At 36.4% G+C, this 19,121-nt stretch overlaps 1 protein-coding gene across 3 annotated transcripts in view; it reads left to right on the top strand.

Moving 5' to 3' along the window:
• The window catches only part of LOC308499240 (CD302 antigen-like), a 112,475-nt gene that overhangs the window by 20,484 nt on the left and 72,870 nt on the right, over nucleotides 1-19,121 (top strand). For 2 of the 3 annotated variants that reach the window (XM_081052297.1, XM_081052294.1), the window contains exons 7-15: nucleotides 1,765-1,956; nucleotides 2,999-3,156; nucleotides 4,648-4,758; nucleotides 5,321-5,409; nucleotides 5,557-5,726; nucleotides 7,736-7,935; nucleotides 9,393-9,535; nucleotides 16,217-16,298; nucleotides 17,233-17,301. In XM_081052297.1, coding sequence (XP_080908423.1) covers nucleotides 1,765-1,956; nucleotides 2,999-3,156; nucleotides 4,648-4,758; nucleotides 5,321-5,409; nucleotides 5,557-5,726; nucleotides 7,736-7,935; nucleotides 9,393-9,535; nucleotides 16,217-16,298; nucleotides 17,233-17,301 — 1,214 coding nt within the window. The remainder of the gene's footprint in view (nucleotides 1-1,764; nucleotides 1,957-2,998; nucleotides 3,157-4,647; nucleotides 4,759-5,320; nucleotides 5,410-5,556; nucleotides 5,727-7,735; nucleotides 7,936-9,392; nucleotides 9,536-16,216; nucleotides 16,299-17,232; nucleotides 17,302-19,121) is intronic. The other variant, XM_081052295.1, reaches the window with a different exon arrangement.

Below are 19,121 nucleotides of genomic sequence, written 5' to 3'. Positions count from 1 at the left end.
GCAGCTGCACACTCAGGTCTCATGTATTATTACCTGCCTCTGTGAGACATCAGAAAGGACGGCCAGGCTTTCCCGCCTCCTGCCCCACCACGCCCAACCCTCTTCGATCCTTCTTTGCCAGGCTGGTTCTTTCAGTCTTCATGCTGATTAATCAGGTTGAAAAGGAGAGGTGCAAAAGGACAAAATGTGGACAAGGAGAGGTATTTTCCCGGGGAGGGTACGAGAGACACAGACCAGCTGAACTTTTTGAGGCGCCTGTGGAAGAATGGAGAGGATTGCCCTTACTCTCATGCACAGTGCCTGGTATTTGATTAAATCCTCACTGAATAAGAAAAACTAAGACTCCAAACTCAGAGAAAAACAGGATGTTCTAAAATGTTTTGCTTTAAGGGATGTTGGGGGAAGGGAATAAAACATAGATTTTCTTATCCACATACCAGTAGGAGCATAAAGCTATCTCCTTAAGATGAAAAAATAAGTGTATAAAATAAGGAAGGTATGTTTTAAAATAAGAGGGGAAACTGAACACTTATCTTCCAAGTTGATTCAAACTAAATTTAGCTCATGTAACAAAAGGCATACTAGAAAAGACAGCACAAATGAAAATAAACCAGGGGGGCTAATGATAGGTCAAATAAATACCCTGTAGTAGCAATAATTAAGTAAATCATGATGTTTCCACATGATTGAATAATATGCATTTACTAAAATAACTGCACCAGCAGGAAAATACAAAGAGCAGAACAAAGTGATATGGCTACTTATCATTTTAATCTTGTAAAAATATGAATTCATAGAGACAAAGACTAGAATAGGAAAATGATTGTTTTAAGTTCAATTATGTGTGATTTTTCCCCCTCCATTCCTTTATCATAATTGTAAAATATAATAAGTGCTGTTTCAGAACCTTAAAGTTAATTGAGTTATCTTGCAAATATGAAAAGCTAGCTGAACCCGGATTTTATCCTTTTATAGAAATCAAACTGTCCACATTTTTTAAATGCTGTGTTTTTTAACACCCCAAACAGTTCCAAATCCATGAAGTCTGAGTCACCAAACTACTTTCTAGTTCTATTAAGAGGAGTGGAAGTATTTTTGTATGGTTTTATACCTCATTCTTTTTTTCTAATCTTTCTTGACCATCATTTGGGTGAGTTTTGTCATGGTCAAAACAACGAATCACTAATTTCATGATGGTTAGAGGTCTCGCAGGGGAGGAGAGAAGAGGTCCAGAGATGCCCTTTGTCCTTTCCCTCCACTGCTGCCCTCTCCTGATGTGGAGTGTATAAATTTCTTACTCTTTTTCTAAGTCAGCCCGTCCTTTGTTCAACAGTGAGCATTAATGCATATCCCTGCTGAGCTGACTATACATGAAAAGGAGACTTAACTCATAATCTCTCAGAGGCAGAAGCTGGAGGGGAACCTAACAAATCCCACACCAAGGAAGAGATTCGTCAGCAACTGGCTTACCCCACACCCTTCTTCTGTCTACTAGAACTAAGGGCAGCCCCTCCTTAAATCATCTGAGCCCAGCCATGTAGCACATTTTTATCACATTAAGGTCATATCGTCTGATCCTTGCAGTCACTCTTATGATGTTGTGTTGACATTAGGCACCCCATAAACTCATGTCACTGTACTAGCTGACATTACATTCCCCAGTTTTTCCAGAAACCTTATGATTCAAGAAAGAAGAATTTGTAATGTTACTGATTCAAAGTAGACGTAACTGTACTGGAATATAAATAGCTGCTTTCCCCCCAGATGTTTGGACATATTCAGATACCCGCTGTGGTGCAGACTGGCTGCCAAATAATGGATTTTGCTATCTGCTGGTAAATGAAAGTGATTCTTGGGATAACGCACATATGAAATGCAAGAAGTTCAGCAGTGACCTCATCAGCATTCATTCTTTAGCAGATGTGGAAGTGGTTGTGACAAAACTCCATAATGGGGGTAAGTTTTTAAAATATCCTATTTGAGAGGTTTAAAACATTTTAAAATATCCCTATTTTCAGACTCTTTGCAGGAATGAAAAGCTTACCGTTTGATACTTATAGATCAGCTCTGGCCAATAGAACTTTCTGCAGTGCTGTCCAATACACCAGCCGCTTGTGGCTTTGGAGCACTTGAAATGTAGTGAGGGGAAATTAGTTTTATTTAATTTTAATTAATTTACAAATATAAATAACCACGTTGGTACCTAGAGGCTACCAATTTGACAATACAGCCATTGATCGAATCATTTCCCTCTTCTCCTAAGTTAAATGCTTATTAAGTTCTCCAAACACTTAAGTGATGATTATTTCACTTTTGTAATTATTTGAAAGCTCAAGATTGAAGAACAAAAATACACTCCACTGGCAGCATTATAACCTCCTCCTAGGATTCACTGATAGTAATAGCTAATAGTACATACCTGTTCTGTGTCGGCATGGTGCCAGATGTTTTACCTGGGAAGGCAGAATATTCCTTCCGGTTACTAAATAAGCAATTCACTTCCTGTCTGAGAGTCTCTGTTCTGGTCTGAAACAGATAAAGAGAATTGCGCCAGATTCTTGCTCCAAATTGGTTCTAATAAGCTGCTTTCTCTCGGGACCACCAGTGTGATATTTACATGTAGCCGTCTGATAGACAATATTCTTATTCTAATTGGGATATTTATGATTGTATTTGTATAATTTTATTCCGCATAAAGCAAGATTTATCTAAATCAGATATCAGGAAACCCAGCCTACAGGTCATAGTACAGCTGTTCCATCTGTGTGCTCTACCCGCAGGAGTGGCCTGAAAAGCCCTCATCACTCAGCCTGACTAACTTATCCACATTTTAACAGGTCAGTTAAGGAACTATCTTCTGAATTAAAACTTTAAAAGAAAAAAGAGAATACCATCAAGGCTCTTAAAGCCCCATATCAGAACATAAAGATCAGGAACAGTGTACATATTAAAGTATGTAATTGAGTAAAACCAAACACGTAAAACATTTTTCTTTTAGATGCCAAAGAAGAAACATGGACAGGTCTGAAGAATATAAATACACCGGCTTTATTTCAGTGGTCAGATGGTACTGAAGTTACTCTAACGTATTGGGATGAGAATGAGCCAAATGTTCCTTACAATAAGACTCCCAACTGTGTTTCCTATTTAGGAACGGTAGGAAACCTCCAATGATTTATTTATATTCTTATTGTTATACCTGATAATAATATCAAGAGTACTTTGGTTGGGATATTTGTGTTTAAGCTGGGAAAGAAAATAAAAAGTAAGAGCCCTGTAGATTGTCTTTCTGGGATCTACTGAGAAAAGGTAAATGAAACAATGACTAAATAAGCATTCTACTTTCTGTATGAGAGTATCAGCTCTGAAACAGATCAAGAGAATTGCTTTAGGATTCAGATTCTTATGCCAGATTGATTCTAATAAGCTGCTTTCTCTCAGGATCACCAGTATGATATTTAGACATAGCCATTTGAAAAATCCCATTTTCTGAATTCATGTTCAGGTTAAGTTTTATATTAATCCTACTTTGAGCAGTGAAAAAGATATTTTTATTAAAAAATTAGGTCTAACTTTGTTCAGAGAATATTCTACTCATGCAAAATGCTTAAACATTTGTTGAACATGCTTCAGTTAAGAGTCCAAAATAAGCTGTATCTTGAGCAGAAAGGACATATGTACCTCTATATTTTGTTTGTATCACTTTCCTATGGACTCCTAATTGTTTAGGAGGCTGGTTGTTTCACCCAAAATTCTGGAGAGACTTAAGTGGAAGCATTAAGGGGTATGTGTATTTAGAAGTGTTTCAAGGGCAAAGATGTATTTGGAAAGGTGTCAAAGATTAATTTAGAAGGTTGTCACATTTGGTATTCTACTTAAAAGAATATCTAAGATGTCTTTAGAAGAGTATCGAAGATAGAAAATGATTTCCCATACGAAAGAGGGAACTGATAGCACACCTAGACAGCATTCCAAATGTCCAGCTAGAAAGCTCAGTTCTCGGAAACTTTATCACAATTGACTCATTGAAATTTATTTTGAAGAAAACAGGATGACTTAGTCAATTAAGCAAAATAAATGGTAAGTAGTATATTTGAAAGAGCACTTTGAAGTCTAAGCTGAAGTACAGTTGGAAGACCCTTTTGATTCTAGAATTCTTGAAGAGTGGCTATTCTAACCATGATTTCACATATGAGGAAACAGAGACAGGCAGGTTAGTTGACATGCCCAAAAGTTTTTAACCTGTGGATCATCTTTGGCCATGTCATATGGAAGAACTAGAACAAACACTGGCAATGGTTTGTGGGCTGAGTTCTTCTCTCTCTGACTTGCGTACTAAATATCCTTTGATGGTTTTATTGCTGCTCTTATAAGAAAATGAAATTCATCCCCATTATGACCTTGAGGTGATTCTGAAATAACACAACCTGTTGGGTAGCATTTTCTAGGAGTATGTTCTCATATTTTATTATTCATTTATATTCATTCTCTCCCTCTCCCTCTCTTTCTCTCCTCCTCCTTCTCCTCTCCCCGCTTCCTAGTTTGTGAGCTGAAACTATTGTGACTAAAAATATCTTAGAGTTCAATTCTAAATATATGGCAAGTAATGTCTCTTGTGGGAAATTTTTTTTTTCTATGTTTTAAAAGCTAGGTCAGTGGAAAGTCCAATCATGTGAAGAGAAACTTAACTATGTATGTAAGAAAAAGGGAGAACAAATAAGTGACGCAAGATCTGATAAGATGTGTCCTCCAAATGAGGTATGTAAAACCTCTACAAACATTTTTCTAAGCAGTATTACACCTTCTTGGTTAGGGATGGTAGTTGAGACTTAAACAGTTCAGACTTGGCAAATAGAAGAATTACTAGCTTCTCTTCATCTACATTAGAGCAAGTCAGAGTGCAGTGAATCAGAATACTGGTGTTCTTCCAGAACAAAAGAGTTTTGGGAAAAAGAGTTACCTATTCATGAATTTCTATAAAAATGTATGAGATTACTATCCTCAATGCTGGTATATTTACTTCCCTCACTTATGTTATTCCTGTTCAAAAATAATTTAACCAACAACATTATCCTCTTATGATGAGCAAGGCACTGGGGGTCAAGAAAACTAAGTCACTCCTGCTGTCTGACGCAGGTAATAGTCTCGTGGAGATTATCTATGAAATTGTGCCCCATCCTCATCACATATATGAATTCCCTGGCCATTGCCTTAATTTGCATAAGTTGTGAGGTGTTAGTAGTATAGCAGAACCTTGTTTGTCAAAGGAGGTGTCATCAAGTTTGGAAGACAGTTTGATAATATTTCTCCTCTGATTTAGGGCTGGAAGAGACATGGAGAAATCTGTTACAAGATTTACAAGGATGAGGTCCCTTTTGGAACCAACTGCAATCTGACTATAACTAGCAGGTGTGCCCATCAGTAAACATGTACTAGTGAACGTTTAACTCTGAGTTCCTTTGCTAAATAATCTTCCTAAGAAAAAAGTGCATCTTTAATTTATATAATAATTTAGTCATTGTAAAAACACCTACTAATTTGACTCTTGTTTTATAGATTTGAACAAGAATACCTGAATGATATGATTAAAAAGTATACTAAATCTCCAGGAAAATACTTCTGGACTGGCCTGAGAGATGTAGGTTCACGTGGAGAGTACAGTTGGGCAAGTGTTGGTGGAGTAAAGCGGTTTTTAACCTTTTCCAACTGGAATATTCTTGAGCCAGGTGTGTGTCTTAGCCTTTTAAGTAATAGAAATACAGGGACCTGTGAAATACAGCATACTCCCAAATGTGTTCTTCACTCAACTTTGAAATGTGAGGGAAATTATGCCCTTCAAGTCTAAAGTCTATCTGGGATCATAAATAGAAGCAGTGATTATGTCTTCCCTATGAAATCCATGGGAATATCCCAGTAAAAGAAGCTAGAAAACTCAGTTCTCGCTAATGGAATAGAGCTAGAAACCTCAGTGATTGTTTTTTATCTTTTCCATCTAATTATCAAGTAGAATCTAGAAGCTTCATTGTGAGGCACTTTATATTTTCATCTCTCTGATTCTTAGCTTCTTTCTCCCAAATTGAATGTGTTTATTTCTATTATTTTCAATGGATGAAAAGTAAGGAGACAATGTATTGTAGGGATTATTTATTCTGAAAGTTAGTTCATCCTCCTTTAACCAGCCTAAAGCATTGACTGCAATTAGCCATAGAATCAGAACATTTGAGCTGGAAAGGACCTCAGAAGTCCCTTCTGTTTTTAGAGCTGAGAAAACAAGCTTAGACAGGTGATTTACTTGACAAAGGTTACCTGGTTATTGAATTACTAAAATCCAAATCTCCTGATTTCTAATCCAATGCTTTTTAGAGGATTTTGGCTTTGTATAAGACAGCAGTTATGAAGGATTCAAGTTTTCTCCCTTTTATTTATACTTTTTTGTGTTTATACAATGTGATTATTAAGACTAATTTTCGCAATATAGAAATTAAAACATGTGAGTGTGTCATTAAACACAATATTTGAAATAGAGAATGCCCACAAAATTTGTAACACATGGGGTCATCATCATAAATGTGAGTGGTATTGATAACAAAAATCATATTTTTACTTGGAGAAAACGGAGATACAGATATTAATCCTGGTTCGTTAATCTCATCTTAAACTAAAATATTCAATTATGTAAAATACATGTGATTTCTTTTATACACTCAAACATCTTAGTGTCCATGTTACATTCTTCATGTGGTTGGGGAGGTGCTCAGGAAGTAGCTCCAAGGTCTATTCTCTCAGTCCTATAGCCAGAAAGATGGACATTAACCTCTTTTTACCATTATTACTCCCAGCTTCAACCAGCTTAATCTATAATAATAGACAAGCCATGGGTAGAACAGAGGAAAAATAGGACACCCATCCAAGGTAACACAGGTTGCTATCTTTCCAGTTCCTTGTTCCTCTTTCTGTCGATGTATAACTATGAGACATGAGACCATACAGGTTCTCTGTTTGATGGGACAGAAGTTGTCCTCATTACTTCCGATGTATGCTGTCATCCTTGCCCACTGTGGTGTAACGGAAAGGGAACGTGGCACTTTGCCAGACAAATGTATGTTGGAGTCCTGACTCTACCACTCACTATGATTGTGAGCAAGTCACTTATTCTTATCTGGAAAATGGATTTGATAGTACAAACTATCTTTTAATGTTTCTGTGACTAAATAAAATTCTGGCTGCCATAAAATAAATAGTAATCACATACATTTCTCCTTCTGCCAGCCCTTTGTTTAGATCTGAATCTTGAAATATTTTGTTTTGAGGTTGACTGAGTTGCTTAAGAACTGTTCAAAGTGGCTCAAAGCTAATAGGAACCGCTGAAGCTATCCTGAGCAGCGTAGTGGTTTAGGGTATAGCTCTGCACACAGACCGCCTGGATTCCGGTCCCGGGTCAACCACTTACTAATGTTTGACCTTGGGCAAGTCACTGTTCCTTATTGTACCTCAGTATGACAATAGAATCCACTCGATAGGTTTTTCATGAGGATTCAATTCATTCAATCCTTTTAGAATAGAACCTGGCAAGTAGCAAACACGTCTCTCTATTCCTGTTGTCATCACCTCCTCATCATTATGAATAACACATTTCTCTCCACCATGGCTCAAATAAAGAGTAAGGGCACTGGAAAATGTTGTGGGTTTCATTTTAACAAGTAATTTTTAATTTAACTTTCCAATTCAACTGCAGCTTTCCCAGGCGGGTGTGTGGCTATGACGACTGGAAAGTCTCTTGGGAAGTGGGAGGTAAAAGATTGCAGAAGCTTCAGAGCGCTTTCAATTTGCAAGAAAATCAGTGGGCCTGTTGAGTCTGAAGAAGCACCTCCTAAGCCTGAAGACTCCTGTCCTGAAGGCTGGTATAATTTCCCCTCCGGTCTTTCTTGTTATAAGGTAAAGTAACATTCTCATTCAATTCCTCAATAAAGTTATCTATCTACTATCCTAGTCCATGACCCTGTGCAAATTATGCTCCTCTCCACACACGAATGTAATCTACCAAAGTGTTTGGGAGCACAGAGTCCTCGTCTGGGAGGGCATCTGACATTGAACCTCTGGCATCACACAGCTCATCCCCACTTAAACTCATCTCCCACCCAAAAGAGCAGGGCCAGAGTCAGAACTGGCTCTTTCCTAGGGTTCTTTCTTTCTGGGAAGCTGGGTGAGCTTCATGCTATGCTGACACTTTGATTATGGTTTTCATATCCCTCTAATTCTTGTTATCAAAGGAAGAATTCTATCAGTTTTTACAATGTAAAAAAATTTGTTTTAGTGTCTGTATCAGTCAACTGTTCCCACAAAGAAGTCGTTACATACCACCTCAAAATTCAGTGGCTATGACAATAAACATTTAGTCTCATGTAACCAGATCTCTGGGTCAGAGAGGGTTTGGTTGATCAAGTTTGGGCTTAAATGGTCAGCTCTGCTTTCAATTGCAGGTTGGCTATGCTGGGCTCCAGGCTCTGAGTTGGGGTCTGCTGCCCTTCAATTTGGGTCTCATTTTGACCCAGCTAAATGGGCAGCAGCTATTGGGGGTTGTTCTCACGGTCAATCACTGAGAGGCAAGTCCAGCCATGTGAGCGCATTTCAGCCTCTGTTCACTTTACTTTCACTAATGTCCCATTGATCACAGCAAATGACATGGCGGAGCCCCAAGTCAACATACAGGAAAGTACACTTCACCCACCTGGAGGCCATGCAAGAATATATAATTATGTCACAGGAGATCGAAGAATTGCGACCAATAATTCAATCTACCATTGTGTCATCTGCTCTTCCTTCTTTTGCAATGACTGTGGTTCTTTTGGCATAAAATTAGTCATCACAAACCAGAGAGACAATCCGAAGTGGCAAGTTTTGTTATGCCACTTTCCGTCAATGTTCGCACGCTAGTGCAGTCTGCCCTTTGATTCTTCTTCATCAGAAAATAATACTGTACTTGTGCAGGGCGCAGTGTATTATGTTCTGAATTATATTGTTAACACATTTCTTTGCAGAAGTTTCCTCCCAAACCATTCATACGCATCTTTTATGGCCTCAGTTGATCTCTCAAAGTCCTAGGAATGCAGGAAAACATGGCATCTTGTTGGAGCAGTTCCCCATTCTGGCTGATGAGGGTCATCTCTCTGTCTAGCACTTGTGACTAGCCCAGTGACTAGCACTTGGGCGGGCCTTTCGTGATGCTTTCAGCTGGACCTGTCTGTGACACAATATATGCACATGTACCTACATCATCATTACACCTATAAGAATCTATTTCAGGGGCCCATACATTTGATTATAATTGACTTTAAAATGATGACTATTTTCTGATTACACCAGAAAACAAATTAACATTGTATTTTCTTAAGCTATTTCATATAGAAAGAATTGTAAGAAAGAGGAACTGGGAAGAAGCTGAGAGATTCTGCGAAGCCCTTGGAGGACATCTTCCTAGCTTCCATCATCTGGATGAAATAAAGACATTTTTTCACTTTTTAATGGACCAGTTCAGGTAATACTTTTAGAATGAGGTCTTCTATGCTAAATTAGATGTCTTCTAGGTATTCAGAATTGATGTGTTTTATTATCTAAAAGAGTCCTTGAGTGCTTAGCAGTCATTGAACATCAAATATTTTTATGTGCACGATACTTTGACAGATTCAAAGATGAGGGAGACAAAGACACCATCCTTTGCATAGCATAATAAAGTCCAACAGTAGGGATAAGAAAAGTACGGTGAAAAATCTAGCACCTAGATAAGGTGGAACCATGGGAATTCAGAAAAGGGAGAAAGTGTTTCTGGGATGTATAATTAGAAAAAATGTCTTGGAAGATACAATAATATTTTGAAAGGTAATATAGGAGAAGGAGCCAGGGAAAACAGAATATAAAGGCTGTGAAACCAGACTATGCAGAGGGGGAAAAACTACTGATGATTAAATCATGAAAATAAAAAAGAAAACAGACACTTAAAATGAATCCTCAGTAAAGGATTATAAAACCCATTTCATGGAGAAATTTTTTAATTGATAAGAATACTATACATAATTCTATACTATTATACATACAATTATGAACAATTTCTAGGGGAATACAAATTATTATACAATTGAGTTGGTAAATAGAAACCCAATAATCCAATAGCCATGGAAGTAATTGGAAAAACTTGACAGAGAATATCTTCAAAAAGAAGTGGGAACTATATGGTTCTATATGAGAACTCCTTCACATTTTACAAAAGGATTGTTACCATGTATTTCAATAGTACAAGCAAGAGCTTGTATTCTATTACATAGAAACTGAAGCTAGTGTCTGTTTTTTTTTTCACAAACTAGTCTAATTCTGATATCAAAGCCTGTCAACAATAGCACAAAGAATTACCAAGCTCATGGCTAGACTTGAAAAAGTAAATACTAATGACTGATATAATAACAAACACTTACATAATGTTTATTATGTACCAGATAATGTCCTAAGTGTTTTCTATTAGGTGATTTAATCCTTATAGCAACCTAGCAGGTACTATTACTATGCCCATTTTATCTAAATGAGAAGAGACACAGAGAAACCTTGCCCAGGATTATATAGCTAGGAAGTAAAGGATCCAATATTTAAACCCATTAGAACCCAATTTCTTAACCCACTATATAATAATGCCTCAGAATTACACACCTTGACAATGTAGGATTTCTTCCAAGAATCCAAGGTTGGGCCAGTACTAGGAATTCTATATATGAAGTCAAATGTCTCACCATCATCTTAATAGGTGCTGAAAATGGATCTAGTAAAATTCACTATTCATTCCTGGCTTCACATATAAATATGTCATATACTTAACATATTTAATTAATACAGTTAACATAGAAATTCTTATTAAATTAAGAATAAAAGAATAGCTCAGCCAGTATCACACTTAATGATTAAACATTAAATGCGTTTCCGTGAAAGTCAGAAAAAGGTAAAGGTCCCTATTATCATCACTATTGTTGATCTTTGTTTGGAACTATTCCCTGTGCATTCAGATTTTTTTAAAAAAGGATTATTATAAGCTGTAAATAATTTATAATATATTTAGTGGCAGGAAGAGCAAATTACAAATGAGTGAAAAATACACTTAAAAGTAGACTGCAAAAATGTATCAAAAAAGATAATCATTACCTCTGGGAGATAAGATTTTGAGTGATTTCTTTCCACGTTTTCCAGATTTGCATTAACATACCCACTATTGTGTAAAAAAGTTTTACTACAGTGTGTAGGGAACCTGATAAAAATACAAGACCTGTGTTGCATAAGTATTCATTTATTAAGCATCTATTATAGAATTTCAGGTATTCTAGACTTTGTTTTCTAGGATTAGAAATTAATATACAGAATTTCATTGCAGACTATCCCAAGCTTATTTGTATATACTAACTCTTAGGTTCTCTTTGAGGTGAGTGGTTCTTAGCTACTCCCCACAACCCTGAGAGTGGATTATAATGAATGCAAAACTCAGACCAAATCTTTCCACACATACAGACATTTATTAAACAAACAAACATTCATTGAGGCAGGCACAAAATATTTCATACGACTTTTTTTGTAGCTTGACAACATCCCACCTGTCCTTTTAGGTGTTCCAAACACCATCTTGAATGGAAGGTTTATCTGAGGTTGACGTGACAACGTTCCAGAGGCAGGAGTCTGCTCCCATAATACTTGGCATCAGGCAGTTCCAATCACCTGTCCCCGTGACAGGACATGGGTCCTTGTGGAGCTGAAGCTCCAGATCCATTTCTAATAGGCCACCAGCCACACCAGATTCTAATACTCTTTCATGAAGGGTGAGAGTATCTCTAAAGATTTTAGCCATTCCTCATACCTTGAATAACTTCCATTTCACCAGTGAGCGTGCATTTCTAACATCCTGCTGATTTACAAGCTTCTCATTTTGCTGATGTAACCCATTTCTGTTATTCACTCTGTCAATGACCAAAGCCTCGGGGGCAGGGTGGTGGCTTTGGATGACACACGGCCTTGTGGTAGCTGCCTCTGGAACATGGCCTCTCTAATACCCTGCTGATCCTCCCTGAAGGGAGAATTTGAAGCAGGACAGCTCACTGGCTCCTAGATCTCAAACTTAACACACACAATATCGTGCTGTCTAGAAAAGTGTTTTTCAGTGAATACTGACATAAACAAACAGGATTTTGAACAACATCAACCAAGAGGTTAGGAAACTTTAAGAAGAACAGGGAGCCATGGACAAATACTAAGCAATGAGGTTGTAGATATTGGTGGGAATCAACGGATGGAAAATGAAATATCATATGATATAAATGATCCTTAAGAGCTTCTGTATATGAAATAGATTACACTAGAAAACAAAACTAAAGTCTGAGATAATTAAGGAATCTTTCTTGATTTGTTTTGATCATACTTGCTGAGGTTCCTTCCACCCCCAATTAAAAAGTAGCAGAAGTGCATTATGTAAAGTTTGTGAAATATAAAAAACAATGAAAAGAAATCTTAGTTCCCAATTATAAACAGAGTTAACATTTAGTGTAACTTACAATGTACAATGTTTAACTTTTTTCTGATCACAAAAATAATATATACTGAATTCAGAAAACAGGAAAGCACAAAGAAGAAACAAATCATAATCCTTTTACTCATCAGGGCCATATTTTATTATATTCTTATTCCAGCAGTTAACACATTGCCATGTTAAACAGACTGTGTTGTCTGCTTAATATGCTCTCCATTAATAAAGAGATCATTTGCCCATTCTGTACTTAGGAAGACACCATATTCTAAAAGCAAAATTGTGACCATGACTTGAAGGAAAGGAAGGAAGCCAACGTATTTATATGAGAAAAGGATTCTAAAGCTTACTCCTTGAACACCTTAGCTTTTTATTGCAGGAATTGACCTTTCTCAGCAAGGTGTCCGTTGCCCAAATTGTGTATTGAATGACAAGGAGTTAAATCAGATTACTGTATACGTCTCACAATCTACGGTCCACCCACGTCTCTATTTGTGTTTCAATGAAAAGGATTCATGCTGCACCAAGTCGTTAAGGCTTTAAGATCTTTGCAACCGTTAATGGCAGCCCACCAGGGAAAGCCACTGTAGAAGAAAAATAGTCATAGGATTAGAGAAGAAAGCCTTGTTTGCAATGCCATTGCTGCAGTGTGCTCTACCTCCTGTGATGTGGCGTGAATGGATTTAGATCTAAATCTAAGGCTTTGCAGACTAAGCACACCCTCATCAAATAGTATTTATTTCAGGTTATGGCTGAGATATGTTTTTTAGGAACCAAATGCAACAGGAAATTTGATTGAGAGTAGGAATTTGAACACAAATACACATAATAACCTTTTATGCAATGCCTTCTTAGCCTAACAGCCTTAAAATTGTATACCTAGTGCTTACAGTGGAAGAAATTCATAGAGAGAGAGAAAATTTCAGTTGATTTGAGTCCCTAGTTACAACCAATTTTTTATCTAAAATTTTCTAAAATCCGTATTAGAGTTGTGCAATGATTAACGTGATGCCCAATTTCTTTATCTGCCTATAGATAAATCAAGTCAAACCAGGAATAAGCTATAATTGAGGAAATATTTTCCACCTTCTAGCACACAGAAACAAAGCAAAACAAAACACACGTGACTACTATTTATTTATAACACACTAATGAATTTCTTGAAATGGAAGCTGAAAACTATAAATGTCTGGATTGAAATGAAGTTCAATCTCAGAAAGCAGTGAAGATTAGAAAAATTGGACAATAGGGCAAACTCAGCTCTCTAAGGAAACTGTTCTCTTGAGATGCAGCAGAGAAGGCAAAAATGGGCTTGAAAGCAGAGGTTTCTAAGTGGGAAAGTTGGAGCTAAGAGAGAATTAGATGGACAGGTCAGGGAAAGATCTCTAAAGAGCCTTCCTGTGGAACTGAATAGAATAAATGCATGTGACAAATGACCTGTGATCATGTTTCAGGTTGTACTGTTGATAGTGTGAAAAGATAAAATATCTAGTGCTTATTTTAGAGAAATAAAAAATTATGCACAAATTCCCCAAAACTTAACCTCCTCTTTATTTTAGTCTTCTGACTTTAATTATACTGTCTATGCCAGTTACCTAGACCCTGTGGTTTAGCTATCCCACAATTAGGAAGAATGATAAATTTGGGAGGCTGTAAGAAAGCTCTGATTAGTCGAAGACACAAACTGAAAAGTTCTCCAATGGCTACTAAAATCAAACTGGGCTTTGTCTACACTGCATTTATCTTAGGTCTACAAACTGGTGACCTTTCTCGATGAAACGAAACAGTATAACAATAAAAACTGAAAGGAGACAATCCTCTTATTCTATTGCAGTAAGTTGAAAAGCTTGAAGTTGAAAAGATGGAAAAGTGCTCATTGGTATTAAAATATGAGGGAATGTTGATAGAGGAAAGAAGTAAAGAAATTATTTCATTAAAAAATGAGGAATGAATGTAAAATTAAATTTGTTCTAGTCTTTGATTTACTATCATGTTTCCCCGAAAATAAGACCTAGCCGGACCATCAGCTCTAATGTGTCTTTTGGAGCAAAAATTAATATAAGACCCAGTATAATATAATATAATACCAGGTATGATATGATATAACATAACATAACATAACATAACATAACATAACATAACATAACATAACATAACACCAGGTCTTATACTAATTTTTGCTCCAAAAGATGCATTAGAGCTGATGGTCCGACTAGGTCTTATTTTCAGGGAAACACTGTAGCAAAATTTTTAAATGCAGACTTCTTGTATTTCCCAGTGGTCTTGTAGCTGTACATTCCATATATTCCATATGTTCAACTAAACTTGAGAGTAAGAATTAATTTTAGATTCTGATCCTATCCCTTCTCTAATATGTGTTTTATTTATGTCCATATAACACATACATAGTTATGCATATATAATAAACACTCATATGTACTGATGACACATAGTATATGCAATCAGAAGGTTAAGTTATATGGAAAGAAAGTAACATCACCAAAAAAATTACATGGAAAATGGTCTACTTTTTAAGGCCTAGAAAGTATAATACATTTTAGAGAATATTTTCAAGTTGGGTTAGAAGTGGAGAAAATTTTTTCATGGTTCTATCATTTTATTTATATTGGCAATATCTCCCTGACTAGAGCCTACATTTCATTGAGGGAAAGGGATCATTTACAATTTACGTCCCTGCCTCTATGTGTTCTTGTATGTATTCTTCCTTGGAATACCTGTCCTTTTTCCTGTCAGTCAATCTGAATACTGGCACGTGATAAACACTCAGATTATGGCTCGAAAGATACATTAACCATTGTTTGAAGACTGTCTTTTGTCCTATCAACCTCACAAAATGTTTCCTGACTTCCTGCAGTCCACAATGACCTCTCATCTTCTGAACTTTTATAGCATCAACAATGTATGCAAATTTTATATCGTTTGATGTCTTTCAAAAATGGTCTTGTATTTTCTTTGTTCATATATATCTTGTGTCCTTGACTAGTTTATGTGCCATTTGAGGGTGGATATTAGGTCTTGTATCACGATTGCACATGGCTCAGTGCCTTGTACGTAGAGGTATAGTAGTTATGAGTGTTAAATATAATCACTTAAGTGATTGCTTAATTATATTGCTCTGGCATAGCCCATGGAGTTTGAAAATACTTGTTTACTTTAAACTGAATGAGCAGTGGGAATTAAATACGTTTTTAAAATCATGTTTAATAAAAATTTAGCCAAATGGTGTGTTCTGCATTTTAAAGAAAAGATTTATAGTGTTATGGACAGACGCTTTAAGGAAATGCTGTTGTTGTATTTGACTGTAACTGAAAACATTGTCTAATATTGAAGCTCTGCAGTAGAAGTTTTGGAATAATCATACACTTTTTTCCCCTCTTAAGTTCAAAGCAGCATAGTTTTTGTCTTTATGTGAAGGAAAGAACTTAAAATTTAATTTTATAAAATGGGGTACTGTTTTGATAGCTACCCCATATTTAGGGTTCAGTTTCATTTCAGAAGACTTATTTACATAGCTTGAAACAGTGCGTTTCAGTTGTGACAGGTCTTCTGAATAAACATACATGTCCTAAGCATTTTAGATATTGTGAATGCTAAATATTTTTGCCAAATGTTGTACTCAAATTTATTCAACACTTTATTTTTACGTAGTAACCAGCGTTGGCTGTGGATAGGTTTGAACAAAAGGAGCCCTGACTTGCAAGGAGCCTGGCAATGGAGCGATCGCACACCAGTAAGTTTAACTTTTTTATTTGGGATAATATGGAAAGAGTATTTGTTTCAATAACAAGGTAGTTGATTGTTAAATAATACATTCACATACAACCATTAAATTAATTTTGTATCTTTATTGAAATGGAAATAGATTCACAAATCTGAAGTGTGGGGGGAGGGAAATTACTAATCTAATTTTTATTAAAAAAATAAACATATGTGTAGGCTCTCTCTGTATAGTCCAAAAATATAAAAATATAGATATACAGATATTGTGGTTATCTTGGGGTGGTACAACTGGTTTTTTTCTTTTTCTTTGTTTTTTTTCATAAGGAGAAGCTTTTATTTTTATTATCTAAAAATATAAGGGTTATGTAAAAAATGAAGTATCTTTATTGGGAGAAATGATTTATTTGGAGGTACTTTAAAATGTCCTTAAATATTATTTCAAATGTTTACATTACCCTGAAGAGAAGTTTTAGGTGACACTTACACGGATGGATTATTCTCAGATATTAAATATTTGCTCCTTGTTACAATTGTGTTAATTCAGTGTGTATTCTTTCTAAATGTAAAATCCCTTGACTTTCATTTTAGAATTGGAGCACATCTGAGAATAGGTCATCGAATAGCCAGCATTTCAACACATGCAAAAAAGAGGGAAAAAAAAGTCTTTTGCAAGCTCCTGATTCTGTGACTCCAACCATGAACTTAATACACTGTTACCCCTCCACTTCCAAAACTGCAGCTTCCTTTATTTGGAAACTATTGACATTATGACATTTTCTAAGTCCTCTCATGATTTAGCATCCTCATATTAAAAAAAGAGATGAAAAAGTTTTCCTTCCATGGCATAGGAATGCACTTGGGTTGTTAAAGCTGCCTAAATTACATCTAAATTGCAAATATTTATACATCAGTCTTAAATTCTCAAGCCTCTCTTGTCTTTTAAGATGTCTACGATTATCATGGAAAATGAGTTTCAGCAGGATTATGATATCAGAGATTGTGCTGCTGTCAAGGTCAGTACAGTGCTGGACAATCTGCATATTTTAAAACTAAAGCTGGCATTGTGTGCATTCAGGCAACGGATCCATGAAGTGCTGTTTGAGTATGGAGCATGATAGTAGGTGTGATGGGAAGTAAGACATATACCCATGGCCCGGCCCTCAGGGAACCTAATTTATACTTAATTTGAGAAGATAAAATTCATATTCAAGAAAGATGACTCTTATTACTATGTAGTAATAAGCTCCAAGTAAGTGGGTTGAGGAGGGGGCTAATGAAACACAGAAGAGAAAGTGATGCCTGTGGCCTATTTCCAGAAAGAGGTGGGACTTGAATTGGGCCTTAAGGAGGGATGAGGTTTGGTCAGGTAGGATAGGGTAAGGTTTTCAAATGCAGAAATGGTATGAGGAAGTTTTATAAGATAAAGTAGGAGTGGAAGGGAGAGGCTAAGGCAGTGAGCTGAACAGAAGACAGATCAAGAAGTTTACATTGGTATTTTGGTTGAAAACAAAGTTGGGAAATTAGATCGCTGCCAGGTTAAGGAGTTTGTGCTGTTTTTTGGTAGGCAACAGATTATTGAAAGGTTTTTGACATGAACTAAATTGGTTATGAGAAAATTCATCTTGAAGACAGGTTTCAAAATGCAACAAATAGGCAGAAGACATAAAAGACCAGTTAGGCATATCCCTTTGCAGAATTCATTTGTGTATTCATTCCATAAGCAGTATGTCCAAGCAGTCTGTATGCTCTGGGGATACATCTATGACAAGGTATAAAACAGTCATTGTCTTCACAGAACTTACAGCCTAGTAGAAGATAAATACAAGTAAATAAGCAATTACAAGGGTTATGGCAGATAATGTATAAATTATGTGCAAAAGCAAGAGTGTCAGCGGAGAATAATGATGGTCATTGTGGTAAAGATGATGATAACAGCCATTGTTAACGCATTGTTAACAGGTCATTGTTAACTCATGAGCTAGGCAGTGCTAGGCACGTCACATAAATTATTTCACTTAATACTTAAACCACTTTGTGAGGTAGGTACTGATACCAAATTCATCTTACAAGGAAGACATTTGAACACTGAGTGGTGTATGTGGTTACAGAACTAAAATTTAAATCCACGTGTCTGGGTCCACTATGCTTTATGACTAGGCATTTATAGAAACAATAAAAAGGGGTGCTAGCTTATGGGAAAATAGTGAATTTTAATTTAGATATTTTGAATCCAAGCTAGCTGTAAGAAATATCCTGTAGTAAGTAGAAAGCAAAAGACTGGAGTTGAAAGAAAAATGTACATAAAAAGAAAGCACAAAGGGCCAAGAAGTAGATTTGAGGGAATCACCAACACATAAAATGTAAAAAGATAAGGAAGGAAGAGACATCTAGATAATATAGTTTTTGCTATGTAAGCCCAAGAAAGAGATTCAAGACAGCAATTGACCAGAAATGTTATAGGAAGGTTGGACGAGAACTGAGAAGGCCACGGTAAAGCTTTACTGTATGTATCATGCCATTTTTATCGAATTCCCAATTTAACACATGAAAAGGTGAAAACTTCAGACAGCTTGTGAAATTTCCAGAACACTGATGCCATAGGCTATGTTCTGTGTAAGGAGACTCTTCATGTGTGAAAAGGTTGAAATATCTACCAAAAACTAAATAAGAGAGACCCTGATGCAGCCTGCATCCGGAATAAGGCCAGCCAGGGCGGTGTTTTAGGAGGAGAAACATACCTTACCTGCCACAGCACCCATCAGAATTTTGTCCTTAAGAGAAAACAGTCCAAAAAGTGATGGATGACCCTCCCAGGTCATGCCGTCCCCATTCC

Source organism: Rhinolophus hipposideros (genome assembly GCF_964194185.1).
Source record: "Rhinolophus hipposideros genome assembly, chromosome: 6".
Lineage (NCBI taxonomy): Eukaryota > Metazoa > Chordata > Mammalia > Chiroptera > Rhinolophidae > Rhinolophus > Rhinolophus hipposideros.
The sequence above is the reverse complement of the archived record's forward strand: the minus strand, read 5'-3'. Positions and strand labels throughout refer to the sequence as shown.